The following is a 19921-nucleotide window of genomic DNA, read 5'->3' on the forward strand; positions in this document are numbered from 1 at the left end:
TCTCCTCCCTCTCAGTAGCCTTGGGTCCAAGGTCGAACAAAGCTCAGTGGGAGTAGAAAATAGTGAGTCATTGTTTTTAAAAACAAGTGACGGTGACCCAGCACCTTGTCTGCCCCCACCTTGCTCCTTTCTTCTCTTTCTCATTCTTTCTCTCTCTGTTTATATTCTGCCTCTTTGTCTCCCTCTGTCTGTACCTACCCCCTTCTCCCCCCTTTGCCAGTGTCAGAAGGGAGAGAGAAGGAGGCAAGCCAAAGTCACCAATGTGATCTGATTTAGCCCCCCTCTCTCTCCTCTTCTTGGCCAGCCATCTGACAGCGCAGGGCCTGCATGTTGCTCTTTTCCACCCGCTTCAATCTGCCACAGCCTGGCCCAGTGCCACAGCTGTAACGGGACCCAGTGTTGTGTATAAATAGGACCAGGCTGGCTCCACTTGCCATGCTCCTCAATGGGAGGCTGAGGCAATGGAGGAACAGGTGCTCCAACCCACACACTTCTTTGCTCTGCACTGTCCCTTTTCCTAACTCCCTGAAAAAGCTTTATCTGATGTCCTCAAATGTGGATAGATAGGTCAGTCATGATGCACATGCTGGCTACACTACTTCTTGTTTCTCTTGGTCACCTAACAGTGTAAAAGTTTCCTGTCTGATTTAATTCAATGGCATTCTGTGCTAACTTCCACTCTTCAAACCCCTCGACCTCTGCCTGGCTCATGCACTGTTATTTCGGTCCTCAACTCTCTTTGTTTTGGAGCTACAAGTTGGTACATGTTAATCAAAATGCCTCCCATGCAATTTCTCAGCATCGTTTTTCACTGTAGAAGCCACAGCTTGGCAGTGGGCGCTCAGGGAGCTGGCTTTACTTCTCAGGACTTTCCACAGCTATATTAACAAACAAATGCATTTTTCCACTGGCAGTCCACTTGGCAACGTGCTGGCATATTCTCTCTCGCTAAGGTTCGTTCAGCAACCGAGCTGTTGACAGATCTATAATCAGCAGATCACCTCATCAGCGGCAATGTGTGGCACTAAGCTGACAGAGGGAGAGAGGGAGGGGAAACTTCCTGCAGTCCAGAGTTAGCCATCACCTGGTTTTGTGCTGGACAGGTCTGGTTTCACGCTAAGCTAACGTGCGGCTGCCCTCCCCCTGGATTGAAAGGCAGAGGCAGGCCGATCCCCAGGCCACAGAGGGCTCCAATCTCACCTTCTAAAGCTGCCATCGTGATCTCACTTTCTCACCAGCAACCAGCTACTGTTAGTCGACGCATATTAAATTCTCTGCAGGGAGCACAACTCTAAAAATAAGAGAAGAATCCATCTGAAATTGTAGCTACACTATAATGGATGCTGCAGCTGTGGGTGCTTACTGAATAGTGGAGATGGCACTTTCTGTCAGAGATAGCTGTGACATCGCTGTGACCTCAGTTGCACCAGTCAAATGAAGTCATTTGTGAAGTGCAAATATGGTAGCTTATTCTGGGCACTGAATCTGCTTCATGTTTGACAGAGGGAGTTAAGATGTGAAAGAGAACAGACGATGACTTGCTAACCCTGGTACATTACAGCACATGATAGATTTAATGTTGTATATTGTCGATGGCCACTTATAAATAAATCGTTTAAAACTATTGGATATCTTAAGTAACAGTGAGTATTGAAAACTTTTTCAACTTTCTGGGACATCAGAACTGCCTGAGAGTCATCCTGTGTAATATTCCTATGAAACAAAAACTTTCAGCTACATATAGTTCGAGTGACTAATAGTAACTAGTAACTAATGGAAATGTAAATTCAACACTCAGGTTGTCCTAAAAGAGCACACTTTATCTGAAGTTGTCCATAATTAATGATGCAATTTGGTTTGCTGCGTGTGGCTAATCTTGGCTAATCTTAGCATCAACAGCCTTTAGTCCTTTTTACAGATTGAAGTTCAAATGCCCGCACTAAATGTTAGAGGTGTGAATCTCCCCTTCTCAAGGGGAATCAATTCGAATCTCGATTCATAGGCTACAATTCTTTTCACTGATGATTCATTAAAATACAGAACAATTTGGTCTGATTCGATTCGGTCTGATACAATCTGATTATAGAATCAAAATAAATTTTTGCTTTAACAAAAATTTGCAAAAAAGGGGAAAACAAGATAATTTCATAATAATCTAGGTTTATTTGATCTTATTTATAAAACAGACTAAATGCCAGGCCTCCTGTGCTAACATTCTGAAATTATGTTTAAGAAAGTTTTCATCACACCCAGGTGTCTTACTTTGACATTAAATTGGGAGATAAATATTAAATGAGTTTTAACTGGTACATGTTGGTCCTTCTGTACTTGTAACCTCCTTAGCATTATTAATCCCAATAAAATTACAAACTAAATATCAAATTTTTGCAAGAAGCACAAATTAAAACAAATTTAAAGTTACACGGAGATTTGGATAGACACAGCTCTGTGTGTCTGCTAGTACAGGAGAACAAGGGGTTAAAATAATATTGAAAAAGTCAAACTAAAACAGCTTTCTATGTATATTTTTTTCCTTTTATAATTCCTCTTAATGTGAGTATTCAGTCTACATGTCGCAAAAACATTGTTATTTCCTTTCTCTGTGTATCTGACCGTTCTTGATTGTTTTCATTCTTGAATTAATACACTGGAGAAGAGCTGATCTCCAGCTCAGTTTAGTCCTCTCTGTTTAATATCACATCAGTGGCTCAGATGTATTGATTATGTTACCAAATCAATCACTCCCAACAACACACTACTGTTGTAAACCCTGTGAATAAAGGGGCTGTTGTTACAGTGATAAGTGGAGACTTCTCCAAGCTTTAACTCTGAAAAGTGTTTATGTTCGGGTCTGTTTGTGCTGCATTTAGCATTAGCATCTTAGCTAAACTTAAGCTCTGTCGTCACAACAGGTGAGATTTATGAGCTGTCATAGTTCTTAATCACTTTCCTCCAAAGCGTACAGACGGGCAGACATTTTGAAAGTTATCCTTCCTTCATATAAAGTCCACATGACTTTTTCCTGAGGTGCAGAACAGTAACTGAAAGATGTTTTGGGCACGACCAGTGAAACACATCCAGCTACCTAGTGAGCACCTACAGCGAACGGAAGTCTTGTTTAAAGATAAAAGGTCACTGTGGGTCGTGTGAGATTACAGACACTGAGCCAGAGCATGGTGGAACGGGCTATGAAAACAAGCAGCAATCAATGAACCGATCTGTAATGTTAAAACTGGTCCAAAGACCCGTTCGTGCAGCATTTTTACCGGTCCAGGGCTCCACGGACTGATGCAGTCGGGCCGCTGACGTCAAGATCGGTTAACCGATCCATATCGGATTATCTTTACACCGCTACTAAATGTGGTCGCATTACTCTGGGTATGCCAGCTCAACTTGACACAGCCCACTTAAATTTTTTATCCCATTTTTCTAAATCAAAATACTGCCGGTCCCACTGCTCTGTGCTTTTTTACATCTGGGCAGGAGAGCCATTTAATGGGGATACAACCAGTCTGCGTCTACAGGCCCTGTCAGGGGCAGAGTGGCTGCATTACAGTTGGGGCACATAAGTTGGCCAGCATTGTGGGCCAAAATATAAAATATTGATAACTTATTACCTCCGCCAAGGAGGTTATGTGATCAGGTGCGTTTGTTCATTTGTTTGTTAGCAACATAATTCAAAAAGTTGTGGATGGATTTTGATGAAATTCTCAGGAAATGTCAGAAATAGCATAAGGAAGAACTGATTAGATTTTAGGAGTGATCCGGACACCGTCTGGATGCAGGAATTTTTTAAAGGATTCTGTACTATTGGGAGATAGGGCTAATGGCAGAGGTCTGTGCTCTCTGAGTGCTTTTCGAGTTTAGATAACTCTTGTGCTGTCTAGCAGAGCAAATGTTGTTTAACCTTCCTACTGTCTGCTTAGGAAAGAAATAAAAGGGAGATTGGCTGGATTTTCTTGTCTTTGTCAATGTTCACACATGGCAGAACCATTTAACAGTATTTAGGCTAGAGATGCATCGATTTTAAAATTAGGACTGATGCGGATATATAAAATGTTTAGCTGGGGATGGGGATGGAAACATGGGTCCATATGACCCGGTCATGTATTTTTTTTAATACCTGAAAATTAATAACATTTTAGCTTATTGATTCATTCTCACAGGCTCTGTGACGCAACATCATTTTTTGATATTACTGGTGCAAAAAAAAAAAATGCAGCATGGGGAATGCTAGGGGAACGTATGCTAAAAGCACATCAGCATTGTGCATCAAAATGTTTTAGCTTCAACTGTCAGCTTAAAGGAAAAAAATAGTCCACCAGTCAGTAGCATGCAATTGTATCTGCCTGTGCTGGGAGTAACATGCACTTATAACACCAGCTTCAGCTGTTCCAGGACAGTTTTCTTCCTCAGCTGCTCAGATAAATGCTGAAAAGTGCTCCCAACCTTTGTAGCAAGTCCTGTTTTGTAAAGATGTCAATCCAGCATAGAGCTCCATGGTGGAATTGAAGTTCATAGGCGGATGTGTTCAAGGAACCTCAGTAAATTAGAGGACTGTGTTCTATGTTATGTTGTGTTCAAATGCCACACAAAATGGACAATTCAGTTTTTGATGATAGACTTCAATAAATAGTTTGGAATATGGGGAGTGTGTATTTGAGGGATATGAAACAGACCGCAACTTTTTAACTCAAGCACTATTTAGTTTAAATCCCTTCTGTTTCTGTTTATATTTGTCATCATTTTTTCTTTTCCCCAAATAGTAGAAAAGTATTGATAGTGGTAGAGATAAGGACTCGGATTGATAAGGATTATCGATAAGGGTATCAATATCAATCATTAATAATTGTCTCCTGCCCTACTGATGGTGAATACCAATGCAGCTTTCCAATTATGTCTTTTAGTGTTACATTCCCACAATGCCGACTTTCTCTCTCATGTTTCACAGTGTAAACCAATCACATTACCAAACAGATCACATCTTCTTCCCAATCATAAATCTGTTCTCTAACTCAGCAGTTAAATGAGCTTAATGGCAGCTTTAAATTGAAAGGACACAACAGATAAACATCTACTAGTAATATCGGCTCAAGCTAACATTATTTTCCAGTGGCTGATGCTTGTCAAAAGAGCTGATATCAGCCAATATCATAGTTAAAGCAATACATTTGTGCATCCCGAATTTAGGCCACTGTACTGTGACAAAAATCACAATGAATGTTCAGATACAGGCTGAACAGCTTGTCACTTCTCCATCATTGGTCCTGTATCAAATGCTGCAATCACGTGGATCTATTTAAGATGTCTTTTTTTTTTATTTACAAGACTTTCTCTAATTCAGTCTTATATTCACAGTAATCACAAAGACCTTCTGTGTGAACAAATTAGCTTATAATTGGTGAGTTTATCTCAAAATGTTGCAGCTTATATCTGAGAAAAGACTTCTCATGTATTCAAGCAGACTGTATCTTTTTTTGGAGTACGAGGAGTAAGGCTTCCCATAATGTTTGATATCCCTCTGAGTTTAACTGAATCTCCTAATGAAGACTTAAACTCATTCACCTCACTCCTGCTCCAAGCTTTATGCTCTGCTTTTTCTGTTTGTCTCACACCCCTCTATGCATCCCTCCTGCTCCTCCTCCTCCCCCCTCCTCCTTTTCTCATTCCTGCTGCCAAATTAAGTGTCAAACAGACAGGGAAGGCGGGTGGATGGCCCACATTTCTCCTATAGAGGTCCACAAAGTATGGTACAGTACGTTCCAGACAGTCTGCGCTCTGTTATTCCTTTCTCTCAGCTCTGCTCTGATGCAGCCATTCACCCCCCCACCCCATCAACCCGCCCACCTCTCCCACCCACCCCTCGGGCTCATTAGTGGCTGATTGGGTTGTTATTGTAATTAAGAGCTCCTGTACAGCCAGGGAGAGCACCAAGCTGTCTGCTAATGGGTGGTCCTCAGTGGGAGGGTGGGCTAGAAGAGGGGTCACGGTCATTGTCCAACAAAACCCCTCACCCACACGTCTACCAGGTTTTTCTTTTTTAATGTGGGGTCTGTTTATGTAAGTCATTTATGCTCAGCGATTTGCTTTCTTTTAGAGCACATAAATGGAAAATTAGTGCAGCAGGTGTCTTTTTTGTAGGCTGCTTTTCTTTGTCTTTTTGTCAGAGCTCCTCACTCATATAATTATTCAGAGGCTTTATTTGTTTGTTTTTTGCTGATCACAACTTATTATTGTGTTTGTGGCCTGTAAGTAGCCAACCAACCCCTCTCTCTTCCCTCTTTGAGCCTCTGTCTGTGTGTACTTGTTACTTGTCATGTAACAGTGGTCCATAGCGGCCCTCCATTCATGCATGTGATCACCAACCGTCCTGTAGGTCCGTCCCTTACGTCACTCCGCGTTCCTGCCTGGGCTCAGGTTACACTTTTGCCCTTGCTAGCTCACTCCCTTTGCAGCTCTTCCATCATTTTCTGCCTCCCCCTTCACCTCATCTTTCCTCCACTTCTCCCCTCTGATGCCGCGTCCTCATTTGTGCTCTTCAGGGTCTTCTCTACTCCTCTCCTAAACTTCGGTGGAGAAATTGAGGAGATGGCTCATTATTTTAAAAACACAGTGGCTCTCACCCTAACACTCTCCCTCCTCCTCCTGTCTTCCCCATCTGCCCCACGATGACCCCCTCCCTCCCTCCCCCTCTCTCTCCCTTGGTCCTGTCAGTCGAAAAACAAGTCTCCATTTTGCATAGCGAGCTCCCAGCAGCACCGTCTGCTGCTTCCTCCTCATGGCCAACTAACATTTCCTTGCGTCTGTAGAGCTTCTCCATCAGAAGACATGATGTATGTGCTACCCTGTTAGCATGCTGTGTGAGGAGAAAGACCCCATATTTCTTACAAGCAGTGGGGGAATAGACTTTAATGTGAAAGGTCATGCTTGTGTCCTCTTGTTGTTTCTTGAGTATCACTGTGGGCAGAGGTGAGTCGCACCCTGGCCCCTGCTGTTGTTGTGTAACCCAGTTTGTTATGTTGTCATGTTGCACAATAGGTATCCGGTTAGTGCTGCTGACGGCGAGTGGGTGGCCCATAGGCTTGTTTGATGTGTCCAGGAGATAAGGCAGGAGGGGCAGAGAGGTGTAAGGTTGCTGTTATCACTGGGAATAACACCAACTGCCCCACGGTGCAGGAAGGAGCATGTTTTTGTGTTGTGGTTCCTGACACCGTATGTGTCTAATAAAGAGGGTGCGGCCAAGGCAAAGTGACCTGCCTGTGAATGAGTAGCTGTTGTTGCAAACTCAAGTTTTATCAGATGAGATGCTTAACAGCTCAAATGGATTATTGTCTGAGTTTATGAGTTGTTTTTGGCTGCAGACGAGGCTTGGAGCAGACGGAAGTGTGCAAAGTTGAGCTCCATCCACACTAAAGTGTAAAGCTTAATTTACAGTAAATGCTCTCTACCCTAAATGGAGATTAAGATTTTCTCTAATTTTAAAGACAAAGCCAGGTAGGGAGACCTTCATTTGTACATATTTCCTTGTTTACGGATAGATGGATAGAACTAGTGTCCACAGTACGCAAGGCCAATAAAGGACCGTAAAGGAAATTAAACTATCTAGATGTTGCTAACTGGTATTTAACAAAATGAACTGAGATGGTAACAAAACATTGGGTGGTGCTTTATGGTATGGGTGGGCAATGATTTTGGAATATTCATTTCCATGATATGTCCAGTCGCTGAAATAACTGAGGTTGTAGTATCAAAAACATCAGATTATTTAACAAATTGAAAACTCTAGAGCTTTTTTTTTTTTTTTTTTACATTTTTTGGTCACTATTTAGAACTCATTTTGTTACAGATGAAAGACATTTGTTTGTGCTCATGCAGATATGAGAAGCTATTTGAATCTTGCACATGGGATAAAAAATGTTTTCAGTCAACATCGCACAATTACAGGGGGACCTTGGATGACTTCACTTGTATATTTCTACTGTTTGACATGTCACCTGGACGGGCTTTTCCATTTGAAACATGTTTCACCATTTGTAAATAGGTTATTGTTATGAGCATGCCTGCCTGGAGTGCATTACTTTTCTGTGAGGAGACCAACAGAGGCTATATACATTACACTGATATGTATTCTAATCTTTTCAGTATTACTCTGTTTAGATTTTTCTTAATAAATGGATTAGTAAGAGTCGTGCTGTTACAATAAATAATGCATGGACTTTTAAAACTCAATTGAAGTCCATCTTTTCAATCTGATCTGGCCTTTTCCTAAGTTAAAACAGAAACATTCATTGTTGCTTTGTATCATACATTCTGGCCATTTCCTGTCTTCTTTTGACCTTTCTTCTCAAACAAAATCCTTGTCTAAACATCTAAACTCTGTACTGCCAAAAACGCTGTCGTAGAAAACAACACAGTTTTATTTGTCAGTGTAGTGATTACAGGCTTTATTGGCTCCTGTCCATTATCAGAAGTCTCTTAAACAGCTCTATTGACTTGCTGCTGCTGCTCCTCGGAGTTTGTCCCTGGATTGTTGACATGTTTGTCTCGCTAACCATTAACAGAATGGGAAGTTAATAGGCAGCTTACACCTGGGAAATGAAAAGGGCCAATAACAACTCAATTGAACTTAGAAGTCCAAAGCACTGGTTTTGGCTTTTCTTCTGTTTAACTAAAATACTTTAAAAGGATTTATTTATGGCTTCAAATGTGTTTAAAGGGGTATTTTGGGTAGTTAATGTTCTTCTATGTTCACAAGCTTGGGGACCTTGTCATATACAACATTGGATATCTTTCATCAGCATGAGTTCTCTTTATATATTCAGCATATGTTGATGATAGATAACAAGTTATGATAATGAAAAGGGAATGGTGCTGAACATGATTCTTCTTATTAAAGATTTAATTTTTGTCTTCTTTTGCTTTTGTGAAGGAGACAGGGTAATGATAGAGTCAATAAATAAAATCCAATCCCCCACATTCCCCGATGGTTTAGTCACTGCTTTGACAAATGTGAGCAGTATTCACTTTCTTAGTCCTCTTATTTACTCTTTGAGCAAGTTTTTTTGCATACTTGTGATGTAGATGATAAAGATGTTTTCATTCAATCCCCATCCTCCTCTGTTTAGTCATTTAAAAGAGGAGAATTACATCAAAAATGTGTATCAGGTACTAGCAGCAAACCTTTTTCTCTCTGTACGTCTCTTTAAGTAACTGTCCCCTAATGAATTCTCCCCTCCTCTATTGTGTGTGTAAACAACTGTGAGTATGCATTTGCCTGTCCAAATTGGGGATTTTGTGTGTGTGTTTGTCTGTGTGTTAAAGCCGCTGCAGCAGCAGCAGCAGCAGCAGCAGCAGCAGCAGCAAAAGAGTATGAATGAGCATGGATAAGCATTTAGCTTCCAGGCTTCATTTCCATTAACCCTTTCATGTCTGCTTCATTCAGAACAGAGAGCCGCACAATAATTCCCTCTGTGGGAAGATGATGCAGGAGTGGATGAGAAGTATAAGACTGTGGAGAGAGAGAGAGAGAGAGTGGGAGAGAGAGAAAGCAGGCAGCCAGTCAATTTGCAGCAGGGACTTTACTAAGCCTGTTTTTGAATGGCTCTGCTCTGCTTGGTGCATTTTACTGGTGGTTTCATGGATTATATGGAAAAATAAGCATCTGTTGATTTTTATTTCCATTTTTGAGTATCTTTGCAAATAGAGGACAACTCTTATGCCAGTTGGCCAAAGCCACAATTGAGCTAATGTCTAGGAAAGACATGGTTCTTATTTTATCAATAAAAAATGCCAAACATACCCGAATAAATAATCACTTTAATTTAGCAATGAACTTGTGGAAACTGTAATGAACATGCTCACTAATTCCGGGCGTAATCCTCACTTAAAAATTGATTTAAAAAATTGAAAAAATAATAACCAGATAATCTTTAAAAAAGCATGACAAACTGCTGCATCTTTCCTTCCAAAAAGAAGAAAAAAGCTTAACTTTGTTGACTTTATAAAATTGTTGAACAATTTCAGGGCTGTTGTGCTAATCTTTATTAATACAATTCAAGTGTGTCTCATAAACTGAACATAAATAATCACTTTTTATCAGGTTTGAGTATTTCAATAGAGAAAATTAAAAACAGGTCATCTCTTGAAGTATTTCCTAATAAAAGTATGTTAAATCTTAATAAAAAATGTGGATAAAGTTTATTGCTTCTAACAATTATTTCATTTCCTCTTCTTACAGTCTGCCAGAGCAAAGACATTCGAAACAATGTGACCAACCTCCAGTCGCTTGAGAACTGCACCATCATCGAGGGCCACCTGAAGATCCTGCTCCTGTTCAAGACTAAGACTGACGACTTCCGTGGCATTAGCTTCCCAAAGCTTCGAATGGTGACAGACTATGTGCTGCTGTTTAGGGTCTACGGCCTGGAGTCCATCAGCGAACTCTTTCCCAACCTTTCAGTGATTCGTGGAAACAACCTCTTTTTCAACTACGCTCTGGTGATATACGAGATGCTGCAGCTTAAGGAGGTGGGCCTCCACAGTCTCATGAACATCACCCGAGGTGCCGTCAGGATAGAGAAGAACCCGGACCTGTGCTACCTGGCCACTTTGGACTGGTCAAAGATCCTGGACTCGATGGGGGACAACTTTATTGTTGAAAATAAGAACGAGCGAGAGTGTGGGGATGTGTGTCCAGGCACGGCTCAGGGCCAAACCATCTGCCCACAGAACACCATCAATGGACACTTCAGGGGACGATGCTGGTCACAGAACCACTGCCAGAGAAGTAAGTCTGTGTTAGTTATTGTTACCAAGCTTTGACAAGTGGGGTTGTTATTTTATTGTTTTTCTTAACGGAGAGACATTTTTCTAAGTGAACATATCCAAAACTGCAGAACATGCAATGGTTTTGCGGCCCCGTAGCTATTTTGGTATCATCTGGTACTGCAATTGTGCAGTTTGTACAGTTATAGTTGTGAAGTTCAGACATGTGGTCCATGAGATACAACAGTACACTAGCATTTTCTTAAATGCAGGATAGTGAACTGAGGAAGGACAGTGTTGACAGCCTGGTTTGTGTCATTTGTTCAGCAAAGTGTCTGCTTGCAGTATACAATAAATGAGGGCAAATTTCCAAATTCTTGTAATCACTAGCAGTATTTGTGATGTCTGATGGCAGATACAGAATTTTAGACTGGTCTATTGACCACACTGGCATAAAGGATGCAGCCAAGATTTAGGGGAAAACTTTGCAGTGAATTTAAAGTTAAATGGGAGTCGATGTGCTTTCGTGATCATAGAAATAGCTTCTTGTTAAATAATTCATAAATGTGTACATTTCAAACAGAAACTGCTAACTGCTACAAGCTTTTTTAGTGCATTTTTTTGTTCCAGAGTCAAACTGGAGTCTGCTGCACACCAGCTGAATCCATGGCATCATCAAACAGCCAAAGCTGACATAACTATGTCCAAGACCATGGTGTCTGACTTCATAACATTGGCATTTATCCAAAAAGATAGTCTGTAGTCCTCAGGTGTTTAAACTGGCAGTACAGGAAAAAAAAACTATTACCTTTGTTAGGTGCAGTAGAGAAATCCCCATATCAACTGACTGTAGTCTACAAGCATGCTTATTAGCCTTGTCCCTGACTCTGAAGTGCTCCTTTCTCACACAATGAGAATATGCAGTGCAGGTTTCTATTCCTCCAAAAATCTATTAAAACGAATAATGTTTTAATTCAAATCGTTGATGTAACATTTCTATACGGCCTAATATCAGCAGTCAGGGGTCATGGACTGATTAGCATTCATTGACTGGAGCATTGCAGGCAAGTGATCTGTAATTATAAGCTTGGGATCTGCTTGATCTGTGAAGTGACCCAACTGCACAATGGGACAACCGAGGTGTGCCTCATGCACAGGGGCCAGGTTCAAATCAGACCCGTGGCTCCTTCACTGCATGTCACCCCTACTCTCCCTCTCCTCATTTTCACTGTCCTATCTAGATAAAGTGACAAAAGTCCCAAACAGACCTTGTTAAAAACAGTTTTATGTATTCTTTCCTTTCAGTCAGAGTGCATTGGGTTTATGTGTTGCTGCAGTCAGCTCCCAAAAAGTCGGCCAGTCAGTCCGTCACTCTTTCCTCTCCGACCATAAACACACAGAATAGTTTCTATTGTAAGATACACACACAGAGAATGCTTATTATTTTTTCAAGGCGATCATAGCTTGTGTTATTTTTTTCCCTTCTTTTCCCGTGCCGGACATAAAGGCCAAGCGTTCAAAGCAGAACGACCTGGGCCATGTTTATACTCTGACATCCACTGTTGCAGGCTGCATATAATGTTGGCTCCTCAATTCTCTGCCAGGTCTCAGTCACTGTCGGAAAAGTTATACAGGAAATGGCTCTCTTTGTGTCTCATCATTGCACATGCATGCAGGCAACTATAGAGTCCTAGTTTAGACTTAGATAAAGGTTTAATGGTTGGCTTTGATAAAGTTGAGCCTCACTGGAGAAGTGTTGGCACTTGAAATTTGTCCAGGACTGCAGGTGTTGGAAATTTCTGATGACAGATTTAAAAGTTAGAATGTCAGGAGTGGGGTCAAGGTGGCCTGGGTCACACCCTATATACCAAGGCAAAGGCATGTAGATTGAATCCTGGTTTCCTAGGGACCCTTTTTAAAAATCTGAAAATCAATCATGTTTGAGCTTATTGATTATGCTATTGATTCACATCGGTTCTGTGATGTAACATCATTTTTGTGGCACAAAAACACATCAGATCAAGGGGGAACATCAGCTCAAAGCAAATAAGCAATGTACATCAAATTAAACTAACATGCAGTACCTTTAACTGTCGGCATGCAATAAAAAAACAAAAGTAAAACACTTTTATACCTACAGAAAACCATGCAATTTAAAGCTTTCACCAAAACCTTCAGATTTTTTTTTTTCTTAAGATTTATTTTTTGGGATTTTCATGCTTTTATTCATAGAGGACGACAGTTGACACAGTTAGAAACAGGGATGAGAGAGTGGGGGAGAGTCATGAAGAAAAGTAGTCACAGGCCGGACTTGAACCTGGGCTGCCCTCATACATGGGGTATGCCTTAATCACTAGGCCATCTGTGCCCCCAAAAACTTCTCTGATTTATATAGCAGTCATAAAGTTAGGAGGACAGCTCCAACAGCCACTGCTAAGTTGGTGAAAAGAACAATTACCATAAAAGTACAGCAAAGTCTCTTGAAAAATTCCTGGAATTTGTTGAGAAAGTACAAAATTAACATATGTTTTAATGTGTTACTTAATTCTTTGTAAAGAACTTTCTACTTCGGTGCAGTAACTCTGAGAGTTTTAATGACTTGAAGCCCTGAACCTAATTTAAGAGGCAAATACCCCAACCATTCCAAAAGAAAAAGAAGCCAACTGTTAAACAGAAGTGTGTGTACAGAACGTCAAACAACCTATTTGTGTACATGTGCCTTCATGTCTCCTCTGCTGCCGAGAGGCCGGGGCACCAGGTACTGTATGATGCTGCACTCTGCATCATGTGACCGGCTCCAGTTTAGTCAAGAGCTGTGTGTCAAAGTGGGAGCCATTTCTAGAACATGATGCAATCGCTGTCTGTCCCTTTAGGGGGGAGGAGAGGGAGTGTGAGAGTGTGTGTTGGCCATGCATGGGAGTGATATGTGCACACTTAGTGTAACTGTTAGGGCGCACTCACACTAGGCCATCCGTACTGTGCCTGGGCCGGTTTCAGCCTAAAGTCCGGTACGTTTGGCCAGTGTGAGTGCAATCGTTCCGTGCTTCACGCTTCGCGGCCCCAGCACGGATGGACGAGGTGGGCCTAGACACGGCACGGATGCAAATGAAGGAGCACAAGTGCGGGAATGTGACGTAGCATGATGTAACAACAAAAGGGCCTGCCCCAGAACAGAAGCAGCAGCTGCACACTAGAGACAGCAGGATTTTTCGAGAGAGAGAGAGAAATATATATTTTGTCTCATTGTATTTCAACAAGTTACAAAGATTTTATAAGAGCTGAAGAATTTAACTTTGCATAGCTCTACGATCTCGTTCTAATGGATCACAGTCCAGTCCACATTTCTGACCAGTTTCTAACAAAGTCAGGCTAAAACAACTGTGAGAGGTTTTTGGTATGTGAAATAAAACTTCTTCCCTTGGTTGAGCCACAAACAGCAACTCGCAGGATAAAACACCTTTCATCCTCTGTGCGTAAAGGAGAGTGCCAGTTACGCAGACAAGTGGGTGCCAGGGTCAATCACATAGCTGATATAACCTCTCTTATTATAAAATTATTATGCCAAACTATCATCCACTGAATTAACTTACCTCTAATTCTATTTCGTGTTATCAGGAACTGAAATTGTGATCTTGATCGCTGATGTTTGAACGGAGCATCATTTATTAATCCTTAGGTGTTTTCACGTCCAGCTCTCATCAGATGGTTAAAATTGCTCGTGTCACCGTTAAAAAAACTGAACATTTAATCCTGCTCCGAACACAGGCTGTCCTGTGACATGAGAGCTTGTTTGGTGTATCACTGAACGGCATCCACACGCAGAGAGATGCACAGTTCATGACGCGTAAAATAATTCCAGGGGGGTTCAGATAGTACACGGACACACAGAGGAATGGCTGTAGGGGCTCATACGAGTTAAAAAAGTCTGGGTTTTATTTAGCACAAGTGCTTGGAACTCTGATCAGGCTCAAGATTATATGCTGTGAGCGATAATTCTCCGCTATGAACTGCTCTCTCTCTCCTCACTTGGCTCTGTATGGTTAACGTAGCTACAGATCCCAGGTCAGGTCAAATAACTCCAATGTCAGATCAGATATCATATAAATCTGTTGCTATTTTACAGCCTAAAAACAACACTTATATGTACTGAGTCATCAACACATATAAATTCATCAACGGTGGATGCTGTGATGACGTTGGCGCGTGGCGTATCTGGGCCCAGGCCTGGATGCGTTGAACAGTGTGAGTGCGGGCCAAGGGAGGGACAGGGGAGGGGGTGAAATGGGCTTCGGCACAGTGAGAATACGGCATGGTACGGATGGCCTCGTGTGAGTGCACCCTTAGAGTGTTTGTGTGTTTGATGCATGTGTGCTTAAATGACTGTCCTCAGAGGAGGTGAAAGCTATAGCTGCACGTTTCTGAAGACGTGTTTTTTTCTACAGTAACTGAGCATGCTCAGATTCAAGCTGTTCTAACTTGAGTAATATTTCCAATGAATTAAAATAAGCTATTAGCAGTTTAAAAATAAGTAAGAAAGTTAGAAATCTTTACTAAAAGTTTGACACTATTTTCATGCAGCTCTTATTGATGCATGTTGGAGCCAGCAGGTCAGCATAGAGAAGATAAAAGGTTGTGAAATGTGAGACTCCGGTTTGGGAAATGTGTTGTTTCTCCTGGCTGCTTGTGCAGGGACGTACAGTGCAACACGTGCTGGGTGGTGGTGGTGGTGGTGTCATGACGCAGCTGTAGGATCTTTAATTTGGGCCTCTGTGAATGAAAACTCACAGTTTACAAAATTAGACACATTCATGTGCGTGTGCACAAAAAGACGCGGGCGCAGGGCGGAGGAACGTTAGATAGGGCATTAAAGTTTATGTGGGAGTGGAAACTGTGGGGTTGTTTTTGTTGTGCTTTTACAGGGTTCCAGTTGCCTTAGGTAAGAGCCAAAGGAGAGCCTGCATTCCTCTGATCTTTCACATGCTCCTTACAAGCAGGAAAACCACCGCGTATGTGAGCGAGTGTGCGTGTGAGGGGGTGCGTGTGTGCACATTTGTGTGTGAACCACGACATGTCATGTTCAACTGTGCAGGGCCTTTAATAGTAACTTGTAAATAAGATGGCAATCCAAACAAGCTGGAGAGTGTATGATATCTGACTTTTATTGCCCTTTGCTATTTTCTCAGTTTTCTGCCAGTGTGGATGTATCTGAGCCACATATATGTGTGGTGTGTACGTGCTTTTTGTGCGTTTTCTGTTTTGTGCAGGTAGTGGAGGTCAGTCCAGTAGTAGGTTTTGTCAAGTGCACTCAGGCTGCAATTTTCTCACTTTTTACAAGCTGTCACTAGTCACTGTGGCTTTGTTGCCTGATTGAATGTTGGTGGTTGCTCACTTTTCCTCTGGACAGCAGCAGAGCAATGGCAGTTTTTCAAGGGTGGTAGTGCTGCCTGGGTTATTCTGTAGGGGAGAAAATCACCATTTATGATTCTAGAGTTGACACAATACCAGAATTTTTAACTTTGATGTGATTCTAGTAAAGTTTGAATGATACTGATGACTGTTTTGCTATCACAGCAATTAAAATAGAAATTCCAGGCACCTAAAATTGGGTAATTCTTGTTTTTAGTCCATGAAAATCACAACCAAATGCCTACTTGCTACTCCTACACTGCAAAAATACATCAGCAATGTTTACATATTTACACCATTAAGATGGTGTACAGGAATTATGACATGTATTCATTTATTTAAAGCTAAAGTCACTTTCCTGTACTAGTATTTATTTAAAAAAGCATAAGATGCATCATTTTACAACAAACATGCTCTTTTCTTTGTTGGCACATTTCTGTCTCAATATCTGAACAAACATGTATGCAACTGTGTTATGAGTTATGTGTTACTGAGAATGAGTCTTAAAATATATAAAGAAGCTCCCCAAAAGGTCTTTAATGGTGTTAAACTTAATGTCAAATTTTCTGTATGAGTTCTAGGTGGTGGAGGATTTTAAATGACTGTGTTGCCTTTGCTTCTATTATGAATTAGTTCTGATAAAGGTGACGAGGTTCACCTCTTACTAAAATAATAAAAAAAATTGATCTCTATTAAATTAGTATTTCATTAAGTATCAAAAACATATCAGGGTATAAATAAAACAAGAAAGAATGAATTTGGAGCTTCATTTACAGATGTTAAACAGATGGTTGGAGGGTGAACATAAATGCGGATCTGAGCACATGAGTTAGGGGATGGGTTGTACTAATGAGAGGTGGAGAAAGAGAGTAGAGACCGGAAGTAAGGCTGATATTCACAGAATAGGGAAAGAAGCAAAAGGAGCAAACAGTGGATCTCCTGTTTAGATAAGGCTGTATCTGTTACTGAGGCCTGGCACACCGTGTTCAGCCTCACAGACACCAGCCTGCTCTGTGCTTGCACAACTCATAGACACAAACACACACGCACACAAAAGCAAAGAGGAGAAAAAAAAAAATTCCGGTCAAAGTTCATTTTGCCTACATGCTTTGTTGTTTGCTTCATTTGTTTTCAGACAAACAGACACTGAAGTCACAGCTCCAGCCCCCCAGTGACAAAAGCCACAGAGGGAAAATGCCCCCTCTCTGTTAAACGCATAACCGTCAGACCGTCACTGTCACACAGGTTAAACCTGCGCCGGTGGTCGATCTAAATGGGTCAGTGTGCGTCATTCGACATGGCTTTGTGACCCTTCTACAGACCAGGGCTGGACATGGGTCGGACACTGTAAAAACAGACCGCTCTACCAGATTTTAGTTTGATTTATGGCCAATTTAAAGTAATTTTACTGAAATCCAGTGAGTTTCAAATAGTAAAGGTATAAGTAACAAGTGAGGCCTGATATTAAAAAAAATCTATCCCTGAGTAACAGGAAAATGTTTTCTGTAAGTGTTCACAGCTGATTACACCTGAAGTTGTTTTGATGGCAGCTGTACATATGGAAATTGCCATTTATAATATTTTCTTATCATTAATAACATCTCCATTATTGTTTTACTCCTCATGCTCTCAAATGAAAGTGGACAGTTGGTGTAGAGAAGATGAGGGCCAGATGAAGAGGCCAGGAGGGGAAGAGAAGGGGCTGGGCAAAGCAAAATAAACAGAGCAAAACAAACATGACGGGGTGTTTCAAGTGTGGCTCCCAGGTACATTCACACACGCACACAGACTCACACTCCTCAACCACACAGACACCGAGCTGGAGAGAGAAAATGACAGTATTAGGGATGGTGAAGCTCAATGGAGCATGCCGTTGGCCCTCCAACCACAAACAGAAACACTTAAAGTGGGGGTATTATGCCTTTTTTCAAAGCTTTAAACCATCTCTGATACCCACATAGTAGCTTCACATGGTTTACAGCTCAAAAAACTCCTCATGTTTCTGACACTGGCATCCTGAAATAACCCTTATTTCAACCTCCGTCTGAAACGCCTAATTTTTGCTGCTGTCTTTTTAACAGTACTTGTAAAGTTTGAATGAACCGGTCCAACTGAGTAAAATATGGCGGAATTTGATATACGTCCGTACGTGTTAGACCCGGAGTCTGAGCCTGATAGTTTGGAGAGAGGGAAGAAAACCAGCAGGACGTATCTGTTTGGTAAGTGTTTAATTACTGTTACTAAATGGCTAAATGGCCAAAAGGCCTTGTGGGGGCAGTCTGTTCCGCTTTGCCGCTAGCACGGACGAACCATTCAGGAGATCCTATCGCGATGACCTCATCAGTTCGCTCCATCAAAATCTTGTCTTGGGAAGATCTTGGAGAGATTCCCAACAGTTTTCATCACTTTACAGTCTAATTTCAAGATTACTGCCACATACGTTTATCTTGCGGTTTTGAAAATTTGCATACATGAAGTATAGACACCCAACATTGTGACTTTATATTAATGTTTTAAAAATCGGAAAAGTATAATACTCCCTCTTTAACTGGACCGCGGTGTAAAAGGATCTCAGCTCAGACTGATTCTCAACTCTTCTTTTGTTCTACCTTTCTGGAGTTGCTTCAAATAAAAAGTAAATGAAAGCATTTACCTTGAGCTTCCAAATAGCTCTTCAGTGTTTTGAAACATGAGACACAAAGGGACCGTGTGTAACTAACTATATAGTGTGAGTCCAAGGATCCTTCATTCTTTGTTGATCTGTAAATATTTTTAATTTTGGTCAAAAAAGACATCACTATTTTTGGTTTAATTTTTGTATTTTATTCTAAAAAGTTTTAAATTCTGTTATCATGACTGGTATCATTTGAAGCACAAACATTTATCTCATTTTATCCTCAGCTGATGCTACAGTTTCTGCTGATGGAGGGTCTTGTAAAGTGATATTTACATTTAAGTATAGTGTAAATACTTAGATACAGGTAAACTAGTGCCACATTAGCACTTTGTGAGAACTTTTACAGGACTGTAACCCTCTTAAATGCTTCATTAAATTTGCTGTGTATAGCCAACAACCTTTGTACATATGTTGAGTTGCTGCTCTCTCTCCATCTCTTCCTGTTTTTCTGCCACATGCCAATCACCTATAGGCACAGCGCACATAAACACAAGCACGCACGCAGAGATTCTCTCTCCCTCTGGCGAGCAGCAAAGGGCACACCATGAAGACAGGCAGCAAATACATTCAGTAAATACCTGAAGGGCATGCTTGCAACGTTTGTCTTACAACGTCGAAAAATTGTCTGAAAATGAAACTAAATAATTGCATTCTGGAGGCGCTTGAACTTTGACATGGATTCTTATTCAGAGAGAGAGGAAACAAGCTGAAAACATGACCAATTTGCTGTCTTCTCCCTCAGTTGTGAGAGCTTGTTTTACAGTTTATTGAATAAACTGTACACATGGAGACAGAAGTACAACACACAGAGGATGATAACATTTGTTCATACCAGGATGGTCAATGGATGTAAGGATGCTTTCTCAGCGTTCTAGCTCTTTCTCTACAGGCTTAATGTTATATGTTCATGTTATTTTTCCATTTTTATCACTGAACCTTTTATAACCACTTAAATCATTTCCTTGGTTCATTCTATTAACTGCATTTTATTCTGCCTCAATCATTCAGACCTCATGTTTACTATATATCCCCATTTTTTATTTCCTTTTTTTAAAATCTCTTATTTCAGTTGCT

At 41.1% G+C, this 19921-nt stretch overlaps 1 protein-coding gene across 1 annotated transcript in view; it reads left to right on the forward strand.

The window, feature by feature from the left end:
* LOC121512148 (insulin receptor-like) overlaps positions 1-19921 on the forward strand; it is a 109892-nt gene that overhangs the window by 19759 nt on the left and 70212 nt on the right. Inside the window, exon 2 of the mRNA XM_041791243.1 lies at positions 10238-10786. Within this exon, the coding sequence (XP_041647177.1) occupies positions 10238-10786 (549 nt within the window). The remainder of the gene's footprint in view (positions 1-10237; positions 10787-19921) is intronic.

This window comes from Cheilinus undulatus, linkage group 7, assembly GCF_018320785.1.
Source record: "Cheilinus undulatus linkage group 7, ASM1832078v1, whole genome shotgun sequence".
In the NCBI taxonomy this organism is placed as follows: domain Eukaryota; kingdom Metazoa; phylum Chordata; class Actinopteri; order Labriformes; family Labridae; genus Cheilinus; species Cheilinus undulatus.